At 44.9% G+C, this 27,007-nt stretch overlaps 1 protein-coding gene across 7 annotated transcripts in view; it reads right to left on the bottom strand.

Moving 5' to 3' along the window:
- Positions 1-24,249, bottom strand: part of Rab40c (RAB40C, member RAS oncogene family) — a 49,019-nt gene extending 24,770 nt beyond the window's left edge. For 3 of the 7 annotated variants that reach the window (XR_010039775.1, XR_001198904.3, XR_010039774.1), the window contains exons 1-3: positions 23,395-23,659; positions 4,862-4,922; positions 4,198-4,258 (exon numbers count right to left, since the gene is read on the bottom strand). Coding sequence is in view for 4 of the 7 variants with exons in the window: in XM_063226205.1 (XP_063082275.1) it covers positions 4,198-4,258; positions 4,862-4,922; positions 23,395-23,536 (264 nt within the window). In the remaining 3 variants the exon portion in view is untranslated. The other 4 variants (XM_063226205.1, XM_063226206.1, XM_005007342.4 and 1 more) reach the window with 4 other exon arrangements.
- Positions 24,250-27,007: the final 2,758 nt, after the last annotated feature.

Below are 27,007 nucleotides of genomic sequence, written 5' to 3'. Positions count from 1 at the left end.
GTCCTGTATTAAACTGTTTTCTTTGCAAATCCTGATTACAACAATGTGTTTGAAGAGAAGTATTTTGAGGGGGATTAACTTCAATGTGTCTTTTAGTGCAATCAATTAAAAAAAAATGGGGGGGGGGCCTGGGGATTTAGCTCAGCGGCATAAGTGCCTGCCTTGAAAGCAGGTAGTCCTGAGTTCGATCCCTGGTACCGATAAAAATGAAAAAGCAAAAAAAAAGAAAAAGAAAGAAAGAAAGAAAGAAAAAGACAAAAAAAATATATATATTTTTTTGAGACAGGGTCTCACTGTGCAGTTCAGGCTGGCCTTGAGCTCACTTTGTAGCCTAGGCTGGTCTTGAACTTGCAACGATCCTCCTGCCTCAGCCTTCCAAGTGCTGGGATTACAGGTGTAAGCCACCATGCCTGGCTAATTTTTAAAAATTTAAACACCATATATTTTGATCATACTGTATATGTTTATTGTGGAAAAATTAGAAAATGCTGGCAAACGAAAGATAGACAATAAAACATCTTTCTGTGTACATAAAAGATGAATACTTTGCCCCAATCTTTGCCCCAGTGATCCTCAGAGCCCTGTCCTCTGGAGGCAGCCTGGGGTTGTACCCTGTGGTTTTCCCCTTAAATTACCCTTACTTATGGTACCAGAACAAAGACAGTAACAACTGCTCAACACTGTGAAGGACATTGTTGAGGGCTTCCTGTTGGTCTCTGATTATCTGAGGATCAACAAATCTAGCAAGACTTTGGGCTGTAGGCACCTGCTGTGGGTACCCCAATGGGGGACATGGTGAGTTACAACGCTTGGCAAGCAGCACTCAGGCTTTCTGCAGGATTCTAGTACAGGTGCAGCTCCAGCAGAGGAGAGATGGCAGAAAGTTGATGTTGATCACACTTGAGTATACACGAATGTCAAACATGCTTTCTGCCAGCAGCGTAAATCCACAGGCAGCATCTGTCTCACCTCTTGCTACACCTGAGAAACTTCGCAAATAGGAAGCCGTGGATACAAGAGTCATAATCAGTCTCTCCAACACCTCAGCCACTTCCATCTGATACTTCCAACACCTCAGTGACCCTGTCAACATTCACTTCAGTGGCTTCAATGCTGCTGTACCAACACTCAATGACTTCAACTCAACCCCACCAATACCTCAGACTTCAAGTCAGCCCCACCAACATCTACTTCAGTGACTTCAGCTCAGCCCGGGCCAACACCCACCTCAGTGATCTTAATCCAGTATCCTTTCAAGCACCTTGCTGACTTCAATCCAGCCCTGTGGACACCCACCTCAATCACTGCACTTAGTCCCAATGTCTACCTCAGTGACTTCTGACTCCAATAACACCTCAGTGATTTCAATCCAACCCTGCCAATACCCATCTCAGTGACTTTATTTTTTAAAATCCAGTTTATTTCAAGGAGAAAAACAAAAAACCTAAAAATTTCAAAACATGTCAAACAAGGAGCAACAATGGTATACACATTGTGCATTTTCATCCCCAAATCATTTACCCAGAGCAGGAGACATCTGCATTCAATTGTCTGAACAATACCAGCACAAATCTTTCTCTTCAGTAAATTCAGAGAAATCAGTAGTTTATCTTTAGTTTTTTATACAAATATATATACATATATTATTTCATTCAGCTTCTCACACTGCATGCAATCTGATTACACGTGTGTCTTATCTAGTTCACTAATGAGTATGTTCTCAAGTTGCATCCATTTACCTATAAAAGTCTCCAGTTTACTCTTCTTTATGGCTGAGTAGTACTCCATTGTATAAAAAGACCGTATCTTTTTTATCCATTCCTCAGTCAATGGGCATTTAAGGTTGTTTCCAAGATCCGGCTGTTATGAATTGTGCTACTATAAACATGGGTGCAAATATATCACTGTGGTATGATTTTTTTTTTCTAGGTATCAGGGATCGAACTCACGACTGTGCACTTGCCAGGCAAGTGCTTATGCTGCTGAGCTAAATCCCCAGCCCTGTGGTATGATGTTTTTAATTGTTTTTTTTTCTTTTTTCGGTACTGAGGATCGAACTCATGACCTTGTGCTTGCCAGGCAGGCACTTATGCTGCTGAGCTAAATCTCCAGCCCCAATGTTTTTAAATTATTTTGGGTGGGGAATAGCTGGGTCAAATGGAACCTGTAGTCCTAGTTTTCTGAGGAATCTCCACATTGATTCCTACAGTAGGTGCACCAGTCTGCATTATCACTAACAGTGGAGAAGGGTTCCTTTTTCCCCACAGCCCCTCCAGCATTTAGTATTGCTTGATTTCTTGATAATAGCCATTTTTTCTGGGGTGAGATGGAATCTCAGTGTTGTTTTAATTTGCATCTCTTGAATGACCAGTGATACTGAACATTTTTTTCACATACTGAACACATTTGCTGTTTGTATTTCTTTACCTGAGAACTGTGTATTCACTTCGGACGCCCATTTTTGGATTGGGTCTTTAAATCTGGAAGGACTGATTTTTTTTTTTAAGCTATTTATACGTTATTGATAGTAATCCTTTGTTTGAGGTACAGCTGGCAAACATTTTCTTCCACATTGTGGGTATGTCTCTTCATTCTGCTTGTGATTTCTCTTGTTGTGCAAAAGCTTTTCAGTAGGATGAGATTCCTGTTGTTGATTCTCTGTGATAGTTTCTGTGCAATCAGGGTTTTGTTCACAAAATCTTTGCTTATACTAATGTCTTGAATAGTTTTACCTACTCTATCTTCCAGCAGATATAAGGTATCTATTTTAACATTAAGATCTTTGATCAAAAAAAAAAAAAAAGATCTCTGATCCATTCTTTTTTTTTTTTTTTTTTTTTTTTTGTCTTTTTCATTTTTATCGGTACTGGGGATCGAACTCACGACCACCTGCTAGCAAGGCAGGCACTTATGCCACTGAGCTAAATCCCCAGCCCCGTTTCTGTATCTTCTAATCTGTTTCACTGATCTTTTTTTTTTTTCCAGTACCATACTGTTTTTATCACAGTAGCTTTATAGTATAATTTCAAGTCAGGGACTGTGATGCCCTGTCCTGTCTTTGTTGCCCAGGATTGCCCTTGTTATTCTAGATCTCAGTGATTTTAATTTGACACCCCCCCAAAACACACACAAGAATTTCTTCCCCTTGGGCTTCTAAGGTGGGAGAAATACTAGGAAGCCTATGAATAGCAGAGAGGGGAGGCTGCCCCTGCTTACAGATGCAGGCAACTGTAGACACAGGGTCCTTCCTGGAGCAGACTCATCTAAGGCTAGAAGTAATGGAACATGCACCTGAACCTGTGACCTTTCTTTGAAAGTATCCAAATACCAGACTAAACATTATCCCTTCCTTCCCAAAATGCTCCTAGCTGAAGTCACTGCTCTATTGGAGGAGTCAGATACTTAGGGTTTCTTTGGCTCTTTCACAAATCTAGGGTGCATCATAAGACAGAGCTTCTAGGCGTACCCTACTCACTGCAGCAGGACCACATCTATAGCAATCTGTTCACAATTTTCCCTCCCTTTCAGTCTCAGCACGACAAGTGGATCAGAAAGCATGCTGGGGGGCCTAGGGAACAAAGAACAAGGGTGCCCTCTACACCAGAGCACAAATCCTATACACACACCTATGCATGTCTAGTGTCCTCCACAGGCAGGACAAGATCCCACATCCTGCCTTGTGCAGCCACTATACCCCTCTCCTAAGGATCTGATGCGACCTCTGCTATATAGCCCACCTTCAGTATCTCTATTCTGCAAAGTCATGATTTGTGATTCAGTCCTGGGCACCCACAGCAGCTGTATAATTCTGAGGGATCCTGTGCAGATACAGGGTGACACCTCTAGTGAACAAGCTGCATTTCAACAGCTTGGGGAGGCCACAGTAGTGGCTATGCTACTAGCTAGGCTCAGGACACATTTCATAGCCCCATGCAGACAGCCCAGTAGCTGTAGCTATGAGGACAACACTGACAGCTGGGCAACTGGGGACCTAGGCATCCCTTGGCACAAGTGACCTAGGAGGAGAGGCTCTCACACACAGAGGGAGTCACAAGAGGATGTATCCTGCAAATATAGATGAGCTAATATGAGAAATCTGATGTTTAAATAAAAATACCCTAAGGAAGTAATAAAGTAACTCAGAAACAATCTAGAGAAGAATTCATTTGAAAGATAAAAGAATGCTGCTGATCTTACCTGAGCGCCCCTGGAGTAGGACCTGAAGATGGTACAGAACCTGCCCTGGCCCGACGTGTCCCTGAAACACACAGGGAGGGTCAGGAGGAACCAAAGCCATAGATGCTCCAGGGTACAAATGTAGTCCCTATGTAAAAGGCTGGTATCCCACCTTCTTGCACTCTGAAGGTTCACTGTGAACATGCTGGGGACATTGGGGGAGGGTGGCTAGAGCTGGCATAGATGGACTGAGCCAGAAAGGTGTCAAATGCACAAATCACACTAGCCCAGCATCTTTATACCACTAGTCAGACAGCAGAGGGGGCCAGCCTTCATCATCTGGTCATCATCTTCCTTGGGCCTCCAAGTCTGAGACACTATCTAGACACTCTCAGACCTATAGGTATTCATGTCTTGACTTTGAAGTTCTGGGATATAATTTTTAAGGTGAAGCCCATAAAAGGCTGTGGCAAAGGCATGTGGCCACTGTGGAAATGAGATTTTGGGCAAAAAGGGAAGGGGGTTCTATCAGAGCTAAATGCCCTACACTTTGTTTTTCCCATCATTGAGCAAAATTCTACCAAACAGGTTCTGTTTAAATGGCTATTGCAAGTGAGAGGTAGGTTGGGCACCTTCCTGCTTTTTCACTTGGTTTCCCCGTCTCTATTTGATTACCCTGACTCACCACAGCTCCAGCTTGACACGCCGGCCGTCCAGCAGGATAGTGGTTGTTTTGTAATCAATCCCTGAGAAGAAGCATTGGAGAAACAACCATTAGCAACTTCTTATCCAAGTCCGCTGCAAAGTAGAAAAAAACTTCCTCTATTTCCACTTGACTTCCTGCAAAGCAAGGTGCTTATTGCCCTAGGCTGGGGCTTTCTTAAGACCCCTCTCCAGCACACAGCAAACATGGGGGTCCAAAGAGGATACCATCTGTAAGTTACCTGTGACAACCTCTCCTGGGGCTCTGAGCCCAAGATTCCTAGAGGAGGACAGCTAACCTCTACTCTGACCTACTGTATATAGACTCTGAAGCTGAACTCTCAAGGGATAAAGCATTTCCCAGTTTTCAGGTTCACTATCCCCACCCCGACCAGCGCTGGCAACTGGAGTATGCCTGGAGTAGTCAAGGGTGAAGCAATCTTTTATCTATTTAAATTTTATCTTGCTACAGGGTCTCACTATGTGTAGGGAGCGGCATATCTAACTGCTGCCACCTTATCTCGCCCTCCTGTGGGCCTCTGTCACGTCTGCCTACATTTCCCATGATCTTCATGTGCTTACGTACTTCCGCTTACCTAGATGCCTACGCATGGTTTCCTGCTAATCTGGTAAGTCCACATCATATGAGGAGATCTAAACTGACCTATCCTATAAAGCCACATTCCCTTGGACTTTATATAAGCCATGTACACTTCCTGAATAAACGAGACTTGATTGGAACCTTTCATCTTGTCTCTCTCTCTTTCCTCTTGCCCTGCCCCCCATCCCCGTTCTCTCTCCAGGCAAGACCCATGGACTGATCCGTGGGCCGGATCAACTATATAGTTCAGGCCAGCCTTGAACTCACTATGTAGTCCAGGCTCACCTCACACTCTAGTAATCCTTCTACCTCAGCCCTCCCAAGTGCTGGGATTACAGACCTGCACTACCATGCTTAGCTAATGATAAAGTAATGTTTTGAAATGCTACTTCTCTGAAGAATTTTCCAGAGAACCTTTCTGTATCTTGAAGGTTAGTTTTTACACTTTTTTGGGAAAGAGCCGGTTCAAGGGAAGTCGATGGCAGTAGACAGCACAGGATACTTAGCTTACAGACAAAATGAAAGCCTTTCCAAAAGCACCAACCTGTAGCACTCAGTCACCATTTCCATTCAAGTCTTAAAAACATAACAAGATGGTGCGGATTTTTTTTTTTTTTTCCTTTGGCAGTACTGCTGGGTATTGAACCCAGGGCCTCTACACTGAGATGCATTCCTAGTTCTTTCATTTTGACATGGGATCTCACTTAGTCACTAAATTTTTCTTGTTTTTTTTTTTTTTTTTTGGGTCTTTTTCGTTTCTATCTGTACCAGGGATCGAACTCACGACTACCTGCTTGCAAGGCAGGCGCTTATGCCGCTGAGCTAAACCCCCAGCCCCCGTCACTAAATTTTTCAAGCTCAAACTTTTGATCTTCCTGCCTCTACTTCCTCCAGAGTATTGAGATTACAGATGTGGCCCACCATTCTCAGCTAAGATCTTGTAATACCTCTTGTTCCATGGGGGCTTAAAAAGGAACAGTTTTTAAACGCAGGTTTCATACTCACATGAACAGTGTGTATTTCTGTATATGTGTGTATGCATAAGATGCCTATAAGATGACCACACAATATCTTCCTTCAGGCATTAGTGGCTCCTTATGGGCCATCTTTCTGCCTGGCCTATTAACTGCACATCAAAATCTGCTCCTCATACACTGAAGGACAGTATCAACAGAATGAAAAAGGTAATCCATAGAATGGAAGAAAATATTTCCAAATCATGTATCTCATCAGGGTCTAGTTCTTTGTAGAACTTCAACTCAACAATAGAAAACTAACCTTAATAGAAATGGCCAAGCCCTTGGGTTGATATTTTTCCAAAGAAGATATGTTAATTATAATAAACACAAGAACTGGCAACTGGAATGAGTTTGGAGCACTGTCAAGGGTAAAACAATCTTTTGTTTATTTAAATTTAATTTTATTTTGATAAAGGGTGTCACTAGTTTCACCTCTGCCAGTCATAAGGAAACAAACATAAACCCCATGCTGCCACTTCACATCTAGGGGACAGGTAGACTAAAACAAGAAATAGCTAACACATATGGATGTGGAGAATTAGGATCAACCCACACTGTTAGGGGCTGTAAGTGCCAGCTGCACAACCAGGCAAGTTACTATAGTGCCAGAGTTGTGCATCTGAACACAATAAAAACATTGTATCTTTAGCCAGGCATGGTGGCACACACCTGTAATCTCAGCACTCAGGAGGCTAAGGCAAAAGGATTGCTGTTAAGTTTGAGACCAATGTGGGCTACAAAGTGAGTTCAAAGCCAGCCTGAACTACATACTGAAACCCTGTCTTAAAAAAAAAAAAAAGAAAAAGAAAAAGAAAAGAGACATTGTATCTTTGACAGGGGTTACATAGTTTAGGTTGGCCTTGAACTCACCTCATAGCCCAGATTGGCCTCGAACTCATGGTGATTCTTCTGTCTCAGACTTTCGAGTCCTGAGATTACAGGTATGTGCTGCCACACCCACCAACATATTAGATCTTAAGCTAAATACACGCACACCAAAAGTAAGGTGTGTTTTGTGTACGCCTTCAGAGAGTAACACTACTCAGGCCTAGCCCCAGCTCTCTTCTGCTTCTCTGGTTCCTGGATTACTGTTGAACAGAAAACTCAATGCTGGTAGCTGTAGTTCCCACAGGCCTGTGAGGACACTGCTGCAGTGATTTCAATGTTTCTCCCTGAGACCAGGATTATTTCCATGTCCAGCTCTCACAGGACAGCCTTGATCTTGCTAGGAGACTCTCCCAAGCTCAAACTCCTAGGAAAGGTACTGCTCTCTGCTACAAAGTCACCCCTAGATGGTGCTGTGGCACACCTGGCAGAGCACTTGATACCAGGGAAAAGCATAGAAAGACATTTGTTACCACAGATCTAGGGCATAAAGACCCATGCCAATACCTCAGCCTATGACCACCATCGGAAGCACTGTCCTTGAAGAAGTTATGAGGCCGTCCTGGCCAATGATTCAGCTGTCCACTGTGACCACTGTGATCACTTTTTGAAAGACTCACCCAGAAGCCACCTGCCTTTGGAAACCCAATACATTTACGCATTTACTTCTCTTAAAGTGGGCACAGGACAGAGGAGCCCCAGCCCTGTGAAGGCCTGACCTCATCCAGAATAGAAACATTCTACAGCCCCTGGGGACCATGCCCAGTCACTCAGAAGAGAGGCCACTCAGAAGATAGAAAGGTCCTTACCTGCGAGCTGTACATACACACAGCTATTCTGTGGTCTTTGGGGAATAAGCCCATATTCTAGGAACACAATCTGTCAAAGGTCTTGCTACTGATAACTTAAGGTTGCTGGCCCCAGGATGTAACTCCAGAGATCTTTTTTGTTTTTAAAGACAGGGTCTTGCTATATATTCCAAGCCGGCTCTGAACTCACAGCCTCTGCCTCCTGAGTGTTGGGATTACAAGTGTGTGACACCACACCCGCTTTCAGAAAAAATCTTGACTGTCAAAAAGAAGGGACTGAGGCCCAAGCAGGTGGCACATATCCACCATGTCTGTAATTCTAGTACTCAAAAGGCTAAGGCAAGAGGATCACTAAAGTTCAAGGCTAGCCTGGGAAACATAGTGAAACGTATCTCGAAAGAAAGAAAAGAAAGAAAGAGAGAGAGAGAGATGGAGATTGGGGGAGGACTAGGGCCTCCCATAGACATGTCTCTCCATTCTCTGTCAATCTGGCACCAACATGGGCACAGGAGAAAACCTGTAAGGCCCTGTAGATCTACAGAGGTGAGAAAACAATAGGTTCCTAAAGTGGACAGTGGGGTTCAATTGAAGGTAGGTGCAAGGAGCCCACCAAAAATAAATAAATGCCCAAAGCCTCAGAAGAGAGCAGTTTTTAGGCTCAGAAAGTTGGGTCACAACTAAAGACTATCAAACATGTGCTTTATGTACTCAGTCCTCTCACCCATCTCCCTAATATGCATAATTTATCCTGTACAGCCAGGTGTGGTGGCACATACCTGTAATCCCAGCACTCTGAGAAATGAGAAAAGTTTGAACCATCCTGAGTACCTGAGTACTAAGTGATTTAGTGATATTAAAAAAGGGCTGAAAATACAGTTCAGTGTAAAGCCCTGCGTTCAATACCCCCTCCACATCTACCTTATTGTATGCTTTATAAATTAATTGGAAAAAATAGACACTGAAGACTTGCTCATAGAGTAACAGAGTGTGTCTCTGCCTAGGACAGTGTGGTCAGCCAAGTGTCACAAACAAGCCCTGGCATTTTCAATTGTCCTTTTCACCCCATTAGTCTTTTTTTTTTTTTTTTTTTTTTTTGTCTTTTTCCTTTTTATCGGTACCAGGGATCGAACTTACAACTGCCTGCTTTCAAGGCAGGCACTTATGCCGCTGAGCTAAGCCCCCAACCCCCACCCCTTTAGTCTTTAAACACTGTGCTGCCTGCATGCCTCCTTTCTTTTTTTGTGTGTCTCTTTAATTTTTTTGAGGTAAGAGTTGCCCAAGTTGGCTTTGAACTTACTATGTAGCCCAGGCTGTCTTGAACTTAAGTGATCCTCTCACCTCAGTCTCCCAAATGTTGGAATTACAGGCATGTACTACCAGGGATGGTCACTGGGCTGCTTTTAAAAGATGGATAAATAAATGAATGAATGATGGATTAGGGGTGTATCCCACTGGCAGAACACACACACAACACATGTTAGGCCCTGGATTCAATCCCTAGGACCAAAAGTAAAAAATAAATAACACTTTGGAGTTTTAATTATTTAAAATTTGCATAGTGTGGCATGACCATTCAGAACAGGAACACAGCTATCAGGAAATGGTCCAATTCTACAGATGTCCAAGTACTGGCCAGGCAAGCCACGCAGGAATGCATCCAGTTCTTAGGCAGAAAGCACAGGCACTGAATTAGTGATTTCAGGGTTTGCAGAGGTTACAGGGGCCCAGCAGTAGGTGACTACAGGTAGAGAGGCAGATGGCTTTGCTGTCAGCCCTCCCCAGCCCTTTCCTTCTTCTCAAAACCAGAGAGGACACAGGATAGTTCTCCTCACTCTGAAAAGCATCTTTTTCTTGATCTTCAAAAATCCAAACTCAGTTTTTCCTAGTCCTGTCCCAGGTTTGGCCAACAGTGACCAGAAAGTACTAAAGGAAATTAGGTAGGGCCCCCTGAGCCCCCTCCTTAGCAGGACTGGTGCTCTAAACATCTCAGCACTGAGATGCAGTGACAAGGACCCCAGGGACTCCAATGCTTATCACACAGCTGTAAGAGGGCTCTGCACCCAATAGCCACAGGAAGCACAGTCCAGGGAAAAAGACAGATGTTCAGAAAGCTAACAACATCTACATTAAAGGACTGTGCCAGGACCACCCAAGAGGAAGCTCTTGACCCAAACAGTTTCTAAAAGGAGCAATTATCCAAGGCTTAAGGGTGAACAACGTAGAGGGAGGGCTGGGCGAAGGGTGGAGGAAGCTGGAGAAGCACAGCAGCTGGAGGCAGACCAGTGACGTGGAACAAGGCCTGGAGCTTGGGCACAGAGGGCACAGGCTGGCAGAGGTGTCAGAGCCTGGAGAAAGATATAAGCAGTTTGAAGCCTGAACAATACCCTATGGGGGATTCATTAGTGATGATAAGGTGCCAACCCACTTTACGCTTTCAGTATGCCATTCATTTGCTCCTTCTGTTTAAAAATCTTTTTTTTTTTTTGAGTTGGACGTGGTGGCTCACACCTGTAATCCCAGCACTCAGGAGGCTGAGGTGGGAGGATTGTTGCGAGTTTGAGACCAGCCTGGGCTACAAAGTGAGCACAAGGCCAGCCTGAACCACATAGCGAGACCCCATCTCAAAGAGAGACCAAAAAAAAAAAAATCTTTTTTTAAAAAATAAGCCGATATACTATTCAGTTTAAAAAACAAAAGCCCCAGGGCTGGGGATTTAGCTTGGTGGTATAAGCGCCTGCCTTGCAGGCCTGTGGTTGTGAGTTCGATCCCTGGTGCTGGTAAAAATATCGAAAAAAAAAGCCCCAGCTGATAGGTGCCAAGGCCTTAATGCCTGTTCAGCACCTTCTTCTTCCACAAGCCTTGCCCACTAGCTTGGCTCTGTTCCCATGATCTTCTTGTTTAAGTGGTCCTGGTAAAGCAGTGCCTCTTGATGGATCAGAAATAACACAACCCTCCTACAAGACACACACCACCATCAGAACCATGAGATTTCAGATAGGGAAACTAAGGCAGGGAAGTCAAAACATCTGCCCTATTCATGAGAGCAAAGCCATCAGCCAGGGTGTCTCGCTTTATCTACTATGGAGTTACAACCTCCTTGCCTATATTACATGAGATCAAATCCTGCAAAGCCACACCCAAGCCCTGCCTGGTACCCAATGACTCCTAGGGGAGTTATCTGATCCTCCTATGAGGCATTTTTTCTAACAGCTCTTAGCGCATTTTCTCTGCTCAGTGTTCTGTGTGGCCTTTCCTAGCTGAACATCATGTGTTTTCATTCTTCAGCTCATCTTTCCATATGCCCAGCTCCTATTCTTTGTCCTGGCTTGTGCTGGCCAGAGTGGCCATCTGATTTATTGATTTATTTCTCTCTTTTTATCCAGAGTCTCAGTATGCAGTTCAGGCTGGTCTTGAACTCATTTATGGTGATCCTCCCATCTCAGGCTCTGGACTGCTGCAGTTAGGTGCACACCATCATCTCTGGCTAGCCTTTCTATATTTTAAAATGTAGAACTTGGTGGCAGAACTATTGATTTGTAACTTGTATCTGGATGTCCTTTCTGACAGCATCTCAATCACCTCATGGTGAAATGTGTCTCAAGGTCTTTTTGTTTTTTCTCACATTTCAGTGACCTTGGTTGTCCCGTTACTTTCCAAGAAAGATGCTAAGATACTATAGGGAACTCTGTATGACTGTGGCTTGTGACCAGAGGCTCAACATTAAGCTATGAGCACTGAATGTTTGTCTGGAGGTCATTTCCCTTGGATTGAGATTGTGCAGCAAAGACTTGACTCCTGCCTTGGGCTTCTGTCTATCAGTACAGGAATGGGGGAACTAGAATTTTCCCAGTCAGAACTGATGTGGGCCCAGGGTACAGTTAGCTCCTTGTTTGTCCCGACCATCCAACATACCCAGTGGTATCTGGTGTCCATGGCTTGATTCTCTGAGAGAATAAGTCCTTCTTATGGACTGTGACATGTCATATTCTGGGCACCTACCCTGACATTAGCCCATTCTGCTCATTCATGCTAATTTAAGGGGTGCCATGTGGCCTCTCACTTGGTCTTGGAAGCATACCTTAGTTCCCACACCATCAACTCTTTCACTTTACAAATCAATGTTTTTTAAAAATGTCTTCATTGTTATTCCAGGGAGTTTCTAAAGGTAGGGGTAATTCAATTTTGATTTTTTAAAATTTCTACTATATGCCAGGCATTATTTTGGAAGCTAAATAGGCTTAAACTGACTGCTAAGCCAGATTGTAAGCTACAGCAATGGCTTGACATACACTCAATGGGTTTTTCAGACACAGTGAAGACATTTTTTGGCTATCATAGGATCAGAAGGCACAGGCAAGGGACATGAGCTTAGCTACCATGTACCATGAGGAACTATCCTGAGTCCCACAAATTGCACAAATACCCAGAAAGTGTTTCACATAGCTGAGATGCTTGCACAGAATGGCATGGACAGATCTGATGCTGCACCCACATTAGACCTATCATGACACTGTGCTTCCCAGGAATGCCAATGTCACACAGTCACAGAAGACAGTATCTCATTTTCTTAGGACTTTGTGAAGAGTTATTTACTGCTCTGGGGAAAAAAAATTCCTGCAACCATGTAACACTGGCAACACTACATGCCCCCTATCTGCCACCTTCTCAGCATTTAGCTGAACAAATCCTATCATTATGTAACAGGAACAACTGCATCACAAGTTACATCCCTTTCTCTTTTGTGTTACACATACGGGGTATGTATGTAAACAAATTTTAGTTATATAAGTTGGTGGAATATATTGTCTGGGTGTTCTTTTCAAGAAAGTAAAGGGAATGCTGTCTAGAATGGATCTGGATCTGAAAACAATGAAGGGCCAACCCTGGAGGTGACAGTTCGACACTGGCAACATTGCTGGTGTTCAAGTCCTGCTTGAAGACAGCAGACAGGGCTGGGAAGGGTAAGCACAAGGGAGCTCTGGGGGCTCAGGATGTAGAGGCTGTTTCAAGAGGGGACTGAGGGATGCCAGATGAATCAGAACCATCAAAACTGACAGTGGACTCAGATGCTCTTCAAATGGATATTTTATAACACTGCCAAGGCCTATTTCCCTGGGAGGTGTGAACATGGCTATTAGGAAAGCTATGAGGAAAACTGGGTGCTGAGTCTGGCCACTTGAATAGAATTCCTTGGCTCATATGGCCCATGTGTCAGGCACAATATTTGATTAAGCAGCCTCTTCCCTGCAGAGCACAGTGAGTCAATGACATGGTTTTTGTTTTGGGTTTGTTTGTTTGTGTGACTATGTAGTTCAGGCTGGCCTTAAACTTGCAGTAATCCTTCTGCCTCATCATCCTGATTGGAGGGTGTGCCACCATACTTGGCTAGTGGCATGGGCTTTCTGCCACAGCAAGGTACAAATCACACCTTCCACGTCCATTTCTCTCTTCTTCAGAGGGCACCTGTAATACAAGCATACCACTAGAGAATTACATAGTAATATACCTCTAGAGAATTACAAAGTATTCAACAAGGAATAGTACACATAAAAAAGAGACCTAAAAACTCTCAGATGTCTGCTAAATTCTGATATCATCATGCAGGATCTCTGTCTCTGTCATTCTCTCTCACCAGGGGACACTGAGTTTCATCCCCAGCTTTATGTATTTTGAGACGGGGGATGTGAGGACAATCCGGCTGGAACATCTGTCACCCCACTGATCACCAAGGTTAATTGTGAGACAGGGTCTTTCTAACAGTTGCTCAGGCTGGCTTCGAATTTGTGATATTGCCTCAGCTTCCTGATTACAGGTGTGTAATTTCATACCTGGTAGGATGTGAGATGTTTCTACTCCACTATAAAACCAGTTAAAAGTGAAGACTCAGAACACATAATCTGGCTAGCCCATTCCACTTGACAAGGTGACTGGATACTTCCTAAGTACTTTGACTAAAAACAGTGTAAATGTAGTTGGATTCGGCAAGCCAAGCATGAGTCCACTAAATAGGCAACATATAGGTGAAGGCCTTTCTCTGCCTGAGGTTCAAGTCTTTTTTTTTTTGCAGTATCAGGGATTGAACTCATGACCTCACGCTTACCAGGCAGGCACTTATTGCCACTGACCTAAATCTCCAGCCCCGAGGTTTAAGTCTTTAAAGAAATAATCGACAATACCGAATATGTAATTATTCATCTGCTTTCTAACATAATTAACAGCCACTGAAGGCCCTTTAAAAATTTGTGATAATAAATTAAGAGCTACTAATAAAAGACTAAGATTGAAACAGAAAACACTAACTGATGCCTGTCTCTTGCATTACTTTAATCAAGCATCCCAACTAGAATCCCCAGTTAGTGTCCAGGGTAACGGCACCATTCCCACTCCCACCAAGCTCTTTCTCCATGAAGTTCACTTGCCTGCCTAGAGAAGCCCACTCTGGGCAGCTGTGAACACAGCACTTCATCTCCCAGTGAGGCACCTGAGGACTGTCTGATCAGAGACAGGGCTACTTTTAATGGTTGTTGGCTCCTGTGTACAGTCATCACTTTCCAGGAAGCACAGCTCACATCTATCTGGCTGCCTGAACACAGTGTGCGCCTTCATGACTTCAACACAAAGTCCAAAGCAGACAAAAGTACCATGTAAGGCAGCTGTTGTTATTTGATGTGTTACTCCTTAGGGGGTAAATAAAAAAGTTCTGGTTAAGTGTCCAGAGAAATGGAATAGATAAGCAGGACCTGTCAACAGCAGACACAGTGAGCTCTGGAATCCTAGCAGAAATAAGGTAGTAGAAATTATGAACAGCCCTGTGCATGAATTAGGTGAAGGGCATGATCTAGAACCTGGCACCAGGGCCCAAGAAAAAATCCTCAAGCATGACACGACTCAAGGAGTTCTTGAAGGTCTGTGTGTCAAGACCTTGTGCTGTCACATTCTACTGCCTAAGATAGCATACTGCCAGGAACACTATGTGAACAGCTTGCTTCCATCACTACATAGCAACAAATATTCACAAATCTTGGCCTCTATTTTTGTTTAAATATGACTCTACAAATCTGCTTTTTTGCTTTTGAGACAGGGTCTCACTATATGGTGAGGCTGCCCTTAAACTCATTATGTATGCCAGGCAGGCTTCAAATTTGCAGCAATCCTCCTCCTTCCATCCCCCAAGTGCTGGAATTACAGGTGTTCACCACCACACCTGACTCTATCTTATTGTTTATACTTTACATCTGCTGCATTTACTATCAATAGTAGTACTATTTTACACTTATTCCATAATTTTTTTTGTTTGTTTGTTTGTTTTTGGTCTTTTCCCCAGCCCCATTTTTTTTTTTTTTTTTTCAAGACAGGGTTTTGCTATGTAATTTAGGCTGGCCTTGAACTCACTTTGCAGCCCAGGCTGGCCTCAAATTCACAGTGATCCTCCTCCCTCAGCTTCCCTAGTTCTGGGATTAAAGTCATGCACCGCCATGCCTGGTTTATACATCATATTTAATAAATCACTTAAGAAACTGATATAAGCCAGGCATGGTGGCTCACGCCTGTAATCCCAGCATTCAGGAGGCTGAAGCAGGAGGATCGTTGCGAGTTCGAGACCAGCCTGGGCTACAAAGTGAGCTCAAGATCAGCCTGAAATGCATAGCGAGACCCTGTCTCAAAAAGACAAAAAAAAAAAAAAAAAAAAAGAAAAAAAAAAGAAAGAAAGAAAGAAAGAAACCAATGAAATACCTCTCTCTCCACTAAAAGAAAGGAACTGGGGGGCCTGGGGATTTAGCTCAGCGGCATAAGTGCCTGCCTTGCAAGCAGGCAGTCGTGAGTGAGTTCGATCCCTGGTACCGATAAAAAGGAAAATGACAAAAAAAAAAAAAAAAGAAAGGAACTGGGCTCTTTGGACAAACAGCTGATTGCAGGGCAGGTAAGATCGGTAACTGTTTGAAGCACCAGACTGTACCAGAAGGTTATGTGAACATTGACCAAATAAAGACATTAAAACCATACCAAATCCAAGCAAGATATAGTGGTGCACACCTATAATGCCAGCACTGGGGAGGCTGAGGTAGGTTTGGCCCAGTTCAAGGCCACCCTTGGCTACATGACAAATTCAAGGCCAGCTTGGACTATATAGCAGGATCCTTCCTCAAAAAAACTAAAACCAAATCAAAACAAATCCTTCCCTAGTCCCCACTGATACTAAATGAATACCCAAGGATGCTTTTGATTTGTAGCAGTAGAGGGAGGAGACACAACAGCAACAGAAAGCCTCTTCACAGAGGAGGTGAAGAAGCACTGCTCGTCCAACATCCAACACCTCCTCCTGGATAGAAATCTGGTGGATTTGAGAGACATCATAAAACTCCAGCAGTGAGGTGAGTTTTGTCTGCAGGGCCACTGTCTACCATTCTTTCTTAAATCCAGCAGCAGCCCTTTCTGTGGTTTACAACCTCTCTAGCTTAACACTTTTGCTACACCTTGGTTATAATACCCCTCTAGGCACCACTGCTCACCTCTTTTCACTTTTCACCATCCTGAGGGCTAGCTCCTTCAGAGTTATTTCCTTATCTATGTGAAGATAAGGAAAGCTATTTCCTTATCTATCTGTTTCCACTGTTTAAATGTCTGCCACCTTGATGAGCAGAGATGACTTGCCACAACTCATCTGGTCATACTCCACTGTGTTCATACTCTAGCTCTCAAATCTTCACCACTTCCGCTTCTCCATTCCCCTCATCCTCTCCCTCTCCTCTACTTTCTGAAGGATCAATGTCTGTAGATCAGTGCTGTATTCAATACTCTTACCTCAACAAAAGAGCTATGCACTATGGACATTAAAGTCATATATCATTACCAAGCTGACAACTAGAACATTTTCTTTACTCCCTCTCATGCTCAAGGTTACTCTTTACCCTCACTGCCAAAAGGATTGCTGAGGCCGACTTTTCCACCTATCTTCTGCCTAAGCATGATCCCACAGACCCCAGGTTTTCAGGGATCAGCAATTTTGCACCTTTCCAGTTATCTTCAAACAGAACAAGAGGATAAAGAACATGCCAAGGACCAGATTCCACTCTGTGTCCTTCCTGCCCACTTCTCAGCTCTCTGATACGATTTCCTTCCTGAAATGCTGTTAAATTTAGTTCATCATCCAAGCTACAAACAGTTACAGCAGTGGAAAAGATGACATTATACTGTATATACACAGAACAATAATCTCAACCATGATTACACTCCCTGAAAGCTAGCCGGTTGATCTTGTTCTGTGCTTGCCACATAAGCATTTACTGTTATCTGGCAGAACTTATGGCAAAGCTAAATACAGAGAAAAACACAATTCAGTATTCTACCTCCTGGCCAGGTATGGTGGCACACAGCTGCAATCCCAGGACCTGGGAGGCTGAGGCAAGGTTGCCAAGAGTTTGAGGCCAGCCTGGGCTACAAAGTGAGTTAAGGCCAGCCTGAACTGCATAGAGAAATCCTGTCTCAAAAAGATGAAAACTCAAACAGTCAAATCTATCTAACTTTTCTGAAAATGTAGGAAAGACCATGCCAATTATAAAGTACAATTAGCGTAATATGAACTAGGTATAGAAATCTGTCCTCGCAGTCTGTCACCTCAGGTGGGTGCAAGTTTATTATTACACCACAGGACAGGAGATAACAAAGAAGTAAATAAGAAACCTTGGCACATACAGAAGACCTACAAGTAGCCTTTGCAAACTTGGTGTCCTTGTTTATGACTCTAGAACCCTGCTCTATTAGGGAACAGCTGGGAAACAGACAGAAAAAACTGGAGCAATATAATGAAGGGAGGACAGAACAAGCCTTGGTTAGTAGTCTAAGGTCACAAAGATGCTTGACCATGAGGGGGAAATGTAGCAAAGATAAAGGAGCAATTCAGAAGTAAAGAGGAAGTTCGGCTTACGCTAAGAACTCTCACTGGCCTCAGACAATTTTCTTAAGCAGATTGTCTTTCCCTAAACTTGCCTGATAAGCGGTGCTTTTACCTGGGAAGCTTACAGGGGACCTGCGTACCTCAGAAATCTTCATATTTGAATTGTTCTAGTCAGGCTCACCCCAGCTTACTCCAGAACTCACTTCAGAGCCCCACTCCTCTAGGAAACCATCCCTGTCCCAAGCTAGGTCAATATCCCTTTTGTAGACCACACCTCTCCTAGCCTGCCATGGCACATCCTAAAGGATTCCTTTATTGTTTTTCTCAAAATTCTATTTGGAGAAGAAGGAAAAAAAAAAAGACTGTCTCCAGGCAGATATGGTGTTTCACACCAGTAATCCCAGTACTGTGAGAGGCTGAGCATGAAGGATCATAGATTGGAGGCACTCTGAACAACTTGGCAATTTAGTGAGGTCCTGTCTTAAAATCAAAAATAAAAAGGGGGTCAGCCTCAGTGGCACACACCTGTACCCCTGGCACTTAGGAGACTAAAGCAATAGAATAACCACAAGTTTCAGGCTAGCCTGGGTTACAGTGAATTCAAAGCCAGCCTGAACTACAAAGAGACTGCCTCAAAAAAATCATAAATAAATAATAAAGAAAAAGGGCTGGGGACATAATTCAATGTAAAGGTCTTGGGTTCAATCCTCACTGAATTCACAAAAAAAAAAAAAAAATAAAAACAGGGAAAAAGAAAAGAAAGAAAAGATTGTCTCTATTTTGCTCTGCCTTGTACCCTCAGCTCCTGGCCCAATGCCCTGTGTACTGCAAAATGCCCCAAACATGATTGAACAAATGAATGAAATGAAGAGCCTGAAGAGGAAGAAAAGATGGCAAGGACAGGGAAAAAGAATAAGGGAGGACCCAGCTATAACAAATCAGTGGGTATCATAAAAGCAGGATGTGAACAAATGCCGAGGCCAGGTTGGAGTCCAGAGGCACAAATGCCTCAAGAAAGACACAGAGCTACTCTTGGCCTGTTGGGCTCTAGGAAGGGGGCTAGCATCCCTCACAGGAACAAAGCTGGCGAGTCCACACTTAAAGAACTTGGCCTACCTTAAGACAAGTTATAATGGCAATCAAAAGGGGCCAACTCCTGAGCTGGAGCTGGAGCAAATGTTACTACGTTTGTCTAGTATACACAAAGCCCTGGGTTTGGTCGTCAGCACACACATACACATACACAAAAGTGCCAACTCCTTCCCAAATGCTGGCCAGGGTCAGGCAGAAGGTCCTCCAGGGCTCAGGTCTCCAACAGAGTGTGCAGGAATAGTAGGAGCAGCAACTGGCCCTAGGTCTGGGAAGTGAGGTGTGGAGACAAGGGTGAAGAGAAAAGTATCACACCCTTCCTGCTGTTTCACAGTTCAAGGTCTGTGTGGGTCCTTCCAACAAAGAAGTAGGAGCCCAGTGACAGCAATTATCTCTGCATTTCTGAGCCTGTTTCTCAACTGTAAAATGGAGATGACAGTGCCTTCCTGAAGGGTAGTATAAATATTAAATAAGAAACCAAGACAAACATTCAACAATATACCTGGCACACATTACACACTGCACTGGAGGAATTAGCTATACTTGTATCACTTCTATACCTTCTGTACCATCCTGCCCAAAAACCTACCATCAAAGAAATGGCAGTGTTTTACAACACCCTATGAAATCCAGAATGAAATCTTGTCCAGTCACATACAGAGAAAAGAAAGAACTTTGAGGGGCTACCGTGGTGATTATATGACTAGCCCCAAGTAAGTCAATATAGGGAAGCTGTACACAGGCTGTTCATTCATGTTAAATGCACATTAAGTTAGCACCTCGTGTGTGCAAGTTTTATGTTAACAATAAGCTCTGACTCAGGAAAACACAACACAGAGAAGTGCTTTGATTCTGTCCTTCAACCTGCCATGCAGGAGAAATATTAACTTCAAGTTAGATGAAAAGAAACACATGGAGCTGACAAGCTAAGTGAGTTCTGTACTGGCCTCTGGGTTACTGATGTGGCCCTGACTCATGAAAGGAGCTTATGGCACCCTGAGGACATAGGCAGTTACTATCCTCATTCTTATGGCATAGCATTGTCTGGTTCCACAAACATCCATAACCATCAGGCCCCAGCATTCATGGCAAACCTATGTATTTGCCTTGCTTTATCCACAATCATCTCTCTCCCTCCCTACTCTCTGGGTTTAAAGGACAGGGCATTTCTCAGCAGCTTTTATCAATATTTGACTCCGACAAGAACAAGGAGAGAAATGAAGTTGTGCCTATGGATTCATCCCATTAACTCACATAAATCTTACAGGAGATGGACAAGTAAAACCTGATGCATGTTCCTTAGAGGGCCCTGATACTCATGGAAGTTTCTGTAGGACTAGGGCAAAAGGATGTAACTGCATTAATTGAGGGTGTTCAAAACTCATACTATATTTTAGGTCTGTTGGTGCATGCCTGCAATCCTAAGCACTCAAAAGACTGAAGCAGAAGGACTGCCAAGTTCCAGATCAGGGTTCAAGGGTTACTGCCTTGGGGCTAACACAGACCCACCACCCCAAGGCCACACCTCAGAGCCAGAACCAGAGCCAAATCCACCACCAACGTGCTTATAAATAGCAGCTGCTCACAGAAAGCGCACACCTCCTTCCTGGAAGCTCTCATCTCCAAGAATTGGCAATGCTTTTGCTCTGGAACATAACCCTAAAATCACTGTGTACCTAAAAGAATAAGAAACCAAAGCCCCTGACAGGAAGGTTTCCATCTCTACAGAGATCCAAAACCATGGCTCCTGCAGGTACTGGACACATGGTCACAACACATCATCACTGCTTCAGGTATCAATGCTAATAAAAGACTATTTCAATGACTCATATGTTTGTGAAGCTGGACAGAGTTCACTCATCTACCTGTCTGAGAACAAGCCAGACAAGACTTCAAGGCAGGTAAGTGATCTGGCTATGATCAAGAAGTGGTCCTTGTCAGGCATGGTGTCACATACCTGTAATCCCAGCACTCCAGGCACTGAGGCAGGAGGACTGCCATGAGTTCAAGGCCAGCGTGGGCTCAACAGTGACTTCAAGGTCAGCCTGAATTACATAGCAGACTACTGTCTAAAATAAACAAACAAAGAGGTGGTCTGGGCTTTGCTGGAACAGTATGCCTCTCACCAAATGGGAACCTTCCTGACACCAAATTCAGAACATGAAAGTGTAGGCCACAAACGAGAAACTGGAAATATACTGAGGATCAAACTCAGGTACACTATTACAACCAAGCTACATCCTCAAGCTCTCATTTTGAGACAAGGTCTTATGCTAGGTCACCCAGGGTGATCCCTAACTTGAGATCAATCTGCTTCAGCCTTCTAAGCTGTTGGGATTACAGGCATGCATCACTGTCTGTCTCTGAGGGCTTTTAAAAATAAAGGAAAAAATGAAATATTCACATATTCTTTGTCAGAGAACCAGAAATCCAAAGCTCCTATTAATTTCTTAAAAGAACAAACTCACAGGGTACTGAATCCCAAAAGCTTATTGATCCAGAGCTTCCAAACCCCAATGTTCTTTCTGAGGAAGTCCAAGTATTCTTAGACCCACCAATTTCACTGTTAAGAGGGCTTCCAGGATCAGCGATGTGATGTTCCAATCACAGTGCCCCAAACCTCATGCTCTGTACATCTTAACTCCAAGAATCCCTGAAAATGGGTAGTATAGTGCTACTGCCCAGATATTCAACCCTCTCTGAGTGATACTACAGGACATCTATGGGAACCTTCATATGTATTTTGGCCCTACCAGTTCTCAGCCTAAGAGCAAGCTTCCTACATCATCTCTGGCAGATGGCCCTCTGAGGTACCAGGCCTTATGTGCTTCCCATCTCCACTACCTGAAATAGATCTTCATGTTTTATGCAATATTGGTCCCACTTCAGTCAACTTGTAATAGGAAGTGTGACAATGCACACCAGCTAGACAAAAGGAACAGCAATTACTTGTCTCTGCAGTTACTAGCTATGCTCACAAATGAAGCTGGTGAGGCTAACCAAGAGGCCAAGCTGACTCTCAGAAGCACCAGGTAAACTGGATGTGGTGGTGCATACTTGTAATCTCATCTCTTGGGAGGTTAAGGCAAGAGTACTGCTGGTAGTTCGAGGCCAGCCTGAGTTATGCTGTGAGTTTAAAGCCGCTTGAACTAATACAGTGCGATCCTGTCTCAAAAAAACAAAACAAAGCACCAGATAAGTCTCAGGGAAACACAACCTCTGAGTGTTCTCAGCCCTTCAACCTAGCACTAGAAAGTCACACTACTGCGGGAAAAGCCATTGGATGGTCCCTTGGTGCAGGAGTATCATCCTGGAAATGTTAGGGTCAAGTCCCAGACAAAGTGGTCTAAGTGTGAAAGGGCTCTCCACATCTGTAGACCTCATACTTTCTCTTCCCCACCGAAAAGCAAACACATAGCTTTTCCTCTTTGGCCCTTAGACATCTGCTCTAAGCTGAGACTAAGAGTAGGTAGCAGAGCAGATCCAGCACTCCTGCTCAGGAGAGAGCCCTGAGTTAGTTCAAGTGATCAATACCCATGACAAGTCCTAAAACCAAGGGTTGCAAGATGCAACATCCACAGGCAAACGACTTAGCAAACAGCAAATGCTCAGAGCAGCCAGACAGGACCGACAAGAACGCAAGGAAAAAGGCAGGGAGGAGGCCAGAGGCCGGGGATAGAAGTGAAATTAGTCAGGTGAGAAAGCACTTCAGAATACCCAAGGGCTTAAGAGAGGCTGGATGCTGACTCGCCGCGTTTCTCTGATATCAGGGGAGCCGCCTGGGTCTTCTAATGACACATCCCTGCAGCCTGGAACCCAATCCCATCAACTATTAATTCCATTTTTATCTTAAATACTGAAATTAAAAGGCAAGCTCAGGCAAGCGCTGGTGATGCAATCTACCTGGTGTATTTGAGCCGTGTACCCGGAAGTTAAAGGGAGTATTTAATAACACCGCTGTCAGGGTGTTTTCTCCGGACACAAGCCTTTGTGGGTTCCCTACGCAAGACTCGGAGGACAGCAGTACGAAAGGACCTCCGCCATCCGTGCGGTGCTAGCCGTGATCCAACCTAGTTCTGCCAGACCCCCAGAACCCCACCGCCTGGATCTTGGTTAGCTGAACACAGACGCTCAGGCAGTTCCCCGCGCTGGGGTAGGGATGCAGCGCCAGGGCAAAGGGTCTGAGGCCCCGCCGCCCCCACCCCCACCCCAGCCTACCGTTGCTGTAGGCGTACGGGGACTCGGCCGCGCCGTCCTGTAGGCTTTCCAGTATCTCGCCCTTGCCCACGTCGCTGTCGCCCACCAGCAGGAACTTGAGTAGATAGTCGTAGCTCTTCACTGGACTGCCCTGGGTGCCCATCCTCCAGCCGCCGCTCCGCGGCTCGAGGGCGCCGCCACCGCCGCCGCCGCACCTGCGGGCGGAGGCAAGTAAGCGGCGCCCAGCAGGACACGAAGGCGCGTGACCGCCCGCCGCCCACGGCGCTCTCACCTGGCCTCCCCCCGTTTCACCTCAGTCTCGCTACCGCCGTCCGCCGCTTCCCGCAAGGCACCGCACAACGCCACCACCCCGCCCCCGACCGCGCCTCCACCATTGGCCGCCCACCGCCGGCCCTCCTCGAACCATTGGCCTGGCCAACCTTCCGTCACGGGCGCCCCACCCACACGCTTTCCCACACAGCGCCGCGCATGCGGCAGTCGCCACGCCCTATCACCGCCCCATTCTGCCCTCCCGCGGTCACCATTGGCCGCGAGCCGCCAATTTTCCTGCAGCTGTTGGCCCGTTCTCTCGTCCGTCACGATCTCCCGGCCTTTCCTGTTTCCCACACAGCGTTGCAGAAGCTTCCGTACCATGCCTACTCAACGCCGCCATAGGCCAGAGGGCTCCCGCTTTTCCGAAAGTATTGGTTCTCCTACACGTCTGTCAATTCTACTATTGGCCCGTCTCTTCCCACAGAGCGCCATCTAGCCACCCATAACGCAGCCGACTGGCCTACAATTTCTCCAGTCCTCGCCTGCACCCTTACAGACACCCTTGGCCACTGCTACCGAGCCATTGGGCCGTCCTTACACTGTCACGACCCACTAACCCCGCCCCTTTCCTAGCGTTCGCCAAGCAGGAGCTGGAATGCCACGTTATTTGCGCATGTTCCCCTTCCTCCGTCCAGGGGCTACAGGACAGTGGCGACGCTTGGTGGGGTCTTCCGAGCAGACGGCGTTGGTAGCTCTCGCAGAGACCCAGAAAAGGGAGCATAAGTGCCCAATACATCGATTTGAGCCGTCCGTTTATGGGGCAGAGGCGGGACTTATGCCAGGTGATACTAAGGGGGCGGGACTTCCTTCTGGCTTGCGCGGGCCCGCTGGTGACAGCTGAACTCTACCTCCGAGCGGACCTCTGCTGAGGGGACATCTTTCAGGATAGTGAGTCTCAGTGAAGCAGTGTTGGCCGCAGGCGGATCACCGAATTGGGGTGAGGGCCTGGGAGGCCGGCATCTCGTCACAGATGCACCGCTGGCTAGGAAATTTCCCCACGGGAGTTATTCATAACCTTGAGAACATAAGCACTGGAACTAGTAACTCAAAAGTTAAGCACAGAATGCCACTTCAAGAGGGAATTCATATTCATCTAAGAACGTATAGGTCAAGATCTATAAGAAACCACCAGAGCATCCAACCGGATGAATAAACAAATGAGATATGTCCACTTAATGGAATATATTACCCAAAATAGATGTTGAAATATTGATACATGAATGAACTTGGAAATATGCATACTATATGATTCCATTTATATACACTTTCCAAAACGGCAGATTCATAGAAAGTATGTCAATGGCTCCAGGATTGTGGGAGGTAGTGAGGAAGTGACTACTCAGCTGACAAGGAATCTTCTTCAGAGGAGAGAGTCATTATGTCACTTGGTAATTACTGAAAATCATTTAATTGTGCACTCAAAATAGGTGCATATATATACCTGCTTTATATGCCTCAATAAAGCTGTTGAATCTAATATAAAAGGACAAGTGTAGCAGCTGGTGGCTGTACCAGCTACACAGGAGACTGAGGCAGAAGGATGAAAAGTTCCAGGACAGCCGGGCAACTTGAGATCTTGTCTCAAAAAAGGATTGGGGGATATAGTTTAGTGGCAGGACGTTGTTTAGTCTATATGAAGGCCTAGGTTTGACCATTTGTATAAAAAAAAATATTCAAAGTTAAGCCAAGTGTAGCCCTTCGGGGGCCAGGTGATGCTGCTGTGTGTGACCACAGGAAAGTTGTGGCTCCTGGCAAAACAGATCTGTGCAGAAGCAGTTATGTCATTCAATGACCGTGTGTCTCTGGCTTCTAAGGATGCATCTCCTGCCACACCTCTCAGTCTGCAGACCAGAAACAGTGACTGGCAAGCACACCCCTGCCCTCATACTGAACTAAGACTTATCCTAACAGCAGTCTTCACACAGAGAAGACTCCTCTAAGTGGGCAGCCCCAAACTAAGTGACATTTTCTACCCTGAAGTTTGAAAACATGGCCTTTGCTGAGCATCCAGCCACACACTTGCTGCAGCATGGTTGGATGCAGTGCTTGGGGAGTTCCTCATAGGTGCTCCTCTAGTGAGTGGTCCCTCCTGATGAGTAAGCAACTGAGCCCTCATCACCTGGCTTCAGGGAGAGGCTTTCCTGGTATCCTTTTATTCAGGCCTCCTGGATCTAAGTGGTCAGACCATGCTTCGACCTCTAAGCAGGTCTGAGCTCACTCCCAATCCCCAAAGGAGCCCAGAAGTTCTTGCCTTGCCTCTGCTCAGGTTATGTGCTCTCCCCAGGAGTGGCCGCTCCTTGGACATAGCACATGTGGCCACATTTATAGAGAGAGGAGAGGGCACACTCACAACACACACCGTGTATATAAGAAGGAAGAAAGGAAAGAATATAGAGCCATAGTAAACTATGAATAGAGATGTCTGGGAAGCTATCCTGGCTGGCGCGAACCAGGAGAACCAGTCAGCAGCTCACATGAGCCTACTGGCACGCATGGGCTGAGAATCAAACATCCCATTTCCCCCCTTAGCAACTGGGGACAGAGGTCTGAGCATCTATTGAGAGAATGACCATATGCAATATAGCAAGTATGGAGGATTTTCTTCTATCTTGTTTGAAGGCAAATGTTTTCACTTTTATTTTGTTATGATTGTTTTGCTCTATTCAATATTCTCTTTTGATTGGTTTTATAGTGTTCTGTTTTTGGTTTGATTTCACTATATCTAATTGATTGGACGACTCGCTTGCCAGGCAGGCGCTTTAGGCCAATGAGCTAAATCCCCAGCACGGTACCTATTACTGTTATCCCAGTATCCTGCTGTGAAGTTCTTACCAGTTTCACTGCATTGTCTCAGTTGGCTTTGTCTGCCTTGTTCTATTGTATTTTCACTATCTTCAAAATTTAAAAAAAAAACTATGAATATATTCAAAAAGGTTGACACTAGGTATGATAGCACGTTTGTAATCTCATGAGGCTGAGGCAGGAGGATCAAAAATTCCAGCCTAGCCTGGGCAATTCTGCAAGACTCTGTCTCAAAATAATTTTTTAGGGGCTGGGGATTTAGCTCAGCAGCATAAGTGCCTGCCTTGCAAGCAGGCAGTGGTGAGTTCGATCCCTGGTACCAATAAAAAAAACGAAAAAGACAAAAATAATAATTTTTTTAAAATGGTCTGAGGATGTAGCTCAGTGCAAACATTCTAGGTTCAGTATGCACTACTACAAAAAAAAAAAGGTTGAGGCAAGAGGAAGCTTTTAAAAGCAAAACAAGAGGATTAGATAAAATGTTTTGAAACAATAATTG

The sequence above is a fragment of the Cavia porcellus genome, unplaced genomic scaffold (assembly GCF_034190915.1).
Source record: "Cavia porcellus strain 051 isolate PalLab524CR breed Dunkin Hartley unplaced genomic scaffold, mCavPor4.1 scaffold_16, whole genome shotgun sequence".
NCBI classification, from domain to species: Eukaryota; Metazoa; Chordata; class Mammalia; order Rodentia; family Caviidae; genus Cavia; species Cavia porcellus.
The sequence above is the reverse complement of the archived record's forward strand: the minus strand, read 5'-3'. Positions and strand labels throughout refer to the sequence as shown.